Source organism: Etheostoma spectabile, chromosome 13 (genome assembly GCF_008692095.1).
Source record: "Etheostoma spectabile isolate EspeVRDwgs_2016 chromosome 13, UIUC_Espe_1.0, whole genome shotgun sequence".
NCBI classification, from domain to species: domain Eukaryota; kingdom Metazoa; phylum Chordata; class Actinopteri; order Perciformes; family Percidae; genus Etheostoma; species Etheostoma spectabile.
Window position 1 is genome coordinate 20,278,603 of NC_045745.1, and position 3,707 is coordinate 20,282,309.

At 44.6% G+C, this 3,707-nt stretch overlaps 1 protein-coding gene across 1 annotated transcript in view; it reads left to right on the forward strand.

Annotated features, from left to right (window-relative positions):
* Window positions 1-3,707, forward strand: part of mcf2b (MCF.2 cell line derived transforming sequence b) — a gene marked incomplete at its 3' end in the record, with an annotated part of 10,540 nt that continues 6,833 nt past the window's right edge. Inside the window, 6 exon segments of the mRNA XM_032534327.1 lie at window positions 1-243; window positions 2,012-2,146; window positions 2,560-2,676; window positions 2,893-3,042; window positions 3,172-3,296; window positions 3,514-3,628. Of these exon segments, the coding sequence (XP_032390218.1) occupies window positions 193-243; window positions 2,012-2,146; window positions 2,560-2,676; window positions 2,893-3,042; window positions 3,172-3,296; window positions 3,514-3,628 (693 nt within the window).

Here is a 3,707-nt window from a genome sequence, read left to right on the forward strand (position 1 = left end):
TGACGTCAGGTGGTTGAACACACCCATCCTGGTCCAGAGCACAACTACGTGTGCTGAGGTGCGCACTCAGCGCGCCGCTCTGCCCGCGAGGACACTGCAGTGAAGGATACCGTGCCATCGCTGCTGCGGCTGCTCGCTCCCGACACCACGTCCCGCTGCAGACTTCCCGGGTCCGGGTAGAACAGGGAAGCCATGGCCGAGTCCAACCCGCTGCGGGGCTTCCCCCGTCTGCGCCGGGCCGCGGTAAGCTCTGCCTGGAGGGGGGGAGGTGGGATGCATCAAACGGGGCGGCGAGAATACTGCAGCAGAGAGAGTAGCAAAGAGCGAGATGAGCTGTCCTTAAGGTGGTTGAGTAGCCTACTGCGACACAGATGTTGGGATGTGCTCTCAGAACAGTGCAACCTGCATTAGATAGGCCTGTTTACCATAAAATGCCTCTCGGTGAATTAGAGACTGGTCAGATTCAGATGGCAGGTCAATGTTAAGAGTCTGTGTGGGAACCAGGACAGGCCAATGACAAACGTGTGTGTGTGTGTGTGTGTGTGTGTGTGTGTGTGTGTGTGTGTGTGTGTGTTTGTTTGGGCTGCAACTGCAGGTACAGAGGAGTCTATCTGCTTTGGCTCTGCTGTGGAGTGTTTTCAAGTTCTGCAGCTTTATGTAATGGATTTGGAAATAACCATGTGTGAAATACTTCGTTGTGATGCCCACAAACCTAAATGCAGTTGTGGAATGCAGATGTTTTGACAAGTCTGCAGTCATCCAATAACCCCCATCATGGCTTCTATTTGAGTGCATATCCAGGTTTATGTTGACACTTGGGTGACTATTTACATGCTTTTGTACAAAAGGCTAGTGTAAAAAGGTCAGCCCTTTCTGGGTTAAATGTCTGGGTGTGATGAATGCCACTGTCAGAGAAAAAGCCCATCTGTGCTAAAATACTTGTAGCCTGTTTTGTGCGAGAGGATAACTATCTAATTCTCTATCTCACCTGCCTTAGGAGAGTGAAAAGAAATCTCTTCTCTGAGCCTTTTGGTTGTTTTACTTGTTGACGCTGTATGCATTATAGTTAAAGATCATGTGAAAGCAGTGTACCAAAAGCAACAATGTTTAAACACAGATACAGAGGCTAATATAAAGTGTAAAAGTCTTCCATATAGTTAATAATTCCCTGGGCCTTTGGATCTGAGAAAACACTGTTTTGAATATGTGGGTGGATAGCAGGTATTTAGAGGAGAGGAGACAAGGATAAGTGCAAAAGATGGCATGCAGGTGAGGAAGTAGTCCTTACAATTGGTAGATCACTGGATTACTGCTTTGCTCAGTGGTCATCAGTCTTGTAGCAGTCACATAGCCAAACTGAAAGAAGTAAGACAACACCACAGGCTTTAATCTTTGTGCCACTGTGCATAATACAGAATTAAATGTTAAGCAACACACACATCAGTTTATTTCAGCAATTATTTGCTGCGTTTCTTGAAAAAAAGTACAATATATGCTGCAGGGGAAAAGAGATAGAAATCAGAAGAAAATGGAACCATAAGAGAGCCACACAGAAAATTACTCAGAAATGGATTTTAACCACTTCAAGCTTGCAGAGACCCTGTGACATCCTGAAAATTAGGAATCAGGGTTAACAGACCAGCTCTATTTCTGCACAGAGAGGGAACAGTGAGGGCATGCAAGGCTGTTTGTCACGAAGAAGAGTGAGGAAACAGCTGAGTGCTAGAGACCGACACACTTCCCAGATTGACAAAGCGAGATGCTGATGCTGTGTTGAGCTTTGCTAGACTGCACGACTAACAACATTGAGCTGTCAACCATTCTGACTGACAGTGTGACTCCTCTCATCCTGTACTCCTCCAGGGATGTGGTGGAGGAAAAATCCACAAAAGTCTTACCTTTACATTTATTTTGTTCCCTTTTTTAAGTCCTCAGCATACGATCATCTAGTGTATAATAATAGAACACAGCTAGATTAACAAATTACATAATAAACTTATTCCTCTTTCAGACATCATTTCCAGAAAAACTGCATTTGGTCTTGGTTCTCCACCCCTCCGGCTTGTTAAGCTCTGCCCCCAGTCCGTCCTCCAGCACTGACCTGGGCTTCCGCTTCAGCCAGGATGACTTCCTGTTAAAGATGCCGGTGAGAGGGGGTTATAAACTGAGAAAAGAGGGGTGGGAGGAAATTGTTGTTCATAAAAATGTATTTTAGTAATCTGATGCAGCACAATCCATGAATGAGAAGAAAGAAGAAAGAAAAAGACTGAGCGATTAAAGCAAGTAGGCTATTAATGCCACTTGCAGTCTAGAACCTGATGGTAACCTTTCAAGCTCAAACATGTATTTTTGCAAGTAACATTTCATGCCAATTACACCCAAAAGGGAGTCATTTCATTGTCTCTGCTCTACACATAAAACTACACACAATCTTCCTGTTAATTTGGATGAGCAGTTGATGTTGTTCTCTTCTCTTTGATGATTTGATGCTATTGTTAAAATGTCGAACACAGTACTGGCCAGGTGGCTGCTAGACGCCTTGTGGCTCTGTGTTTTTAGGTGGTGATGCTGCGTTCGGTTGGTGACCTGCTGCGCTACATCGATGAAAACCACCTGACATCAGACTTCACTGCAAAAGTGGAGTACTGCCAAAGTGACTGGATCGTCCTCCGCACGGTATACACCTCTGATGCTAGTCAATCCGCCAGAGCCAATCAGAGCTCGGCATGCTGCTGTTGAATTTGAAGAAGTTACAGCTAGGTTATGTTTGCACAAGCTGCACACTTCCTTATGGGGTTTGGAACTAAAAATAAAACACAAGAAATAATAGTTTTGCTAAACTACTTAATTGGACAAACCCATTTGCATGAGAAATGTTGTGTGTGTCTGCAGGCAATTGAGACCTTTGCGGTGACAGTGAAGGAGATCGCCCAGCTGCTGCAAGGCTTTGGATCAGAGCTATCTGAGACCGAACTTCCAGATGAAGCTAGTGCCATTGAGTTCCTGCTGCACTCACACACACACCGATACAGACAGATGAAGGTTGACCTGGCTCTTCTCGCTTGTCTTTCTTACTCTCTCTCTTTCTGTGTCTGGTAGTTTTTATTTGATGTCTCTGTCTGTTTTTTGCAGTTTTTTTTATTTGTCTTTTTGTTTATTGTGTCGTTTTAGGATGATATCCGGAGCGTGCTGAAAGAAGGACGGCTGCTGCTGTCCAACCTGGAGACTGTCAAGGCCTCTAAGAGAAATGTAGAGGAGGAGAGGGACCTAAAATCAGACCTGGACACTGTTCAGAGGTACAGCATCTGTGAAAAAGTGCGGTACAGCATGAGGTCAGGCATCTTCTGAAGAGAAATTACTTGGACACAAGACAAACTGTTAGTATTGAGAGAAGGATTTATAGAAGAGAGGATTTAGAAGACATATTCTCAGTTTGTCACTAACATCTTATTAAAACTGTATATTAGCAGGCAGCTTTTGTGAAACTGCGTCTGTTTGTCATGTGTGTTTTAGGCTCCTGACTCAGCTCAGAGACATGGAGGAGGCGTTTGATGGCTTCTTTGAGAAACACCACCTGAAGATGCAGCAATACCTCCAGCTGCTGCATTATGAAATGAGTTTCCACCAGGTGTGATGATTGGGGTTATTTTCGCTCTGATCCTATGATGCACTGCTGTGACGATTAACTCTGTGTGTTTGTGTTTGTG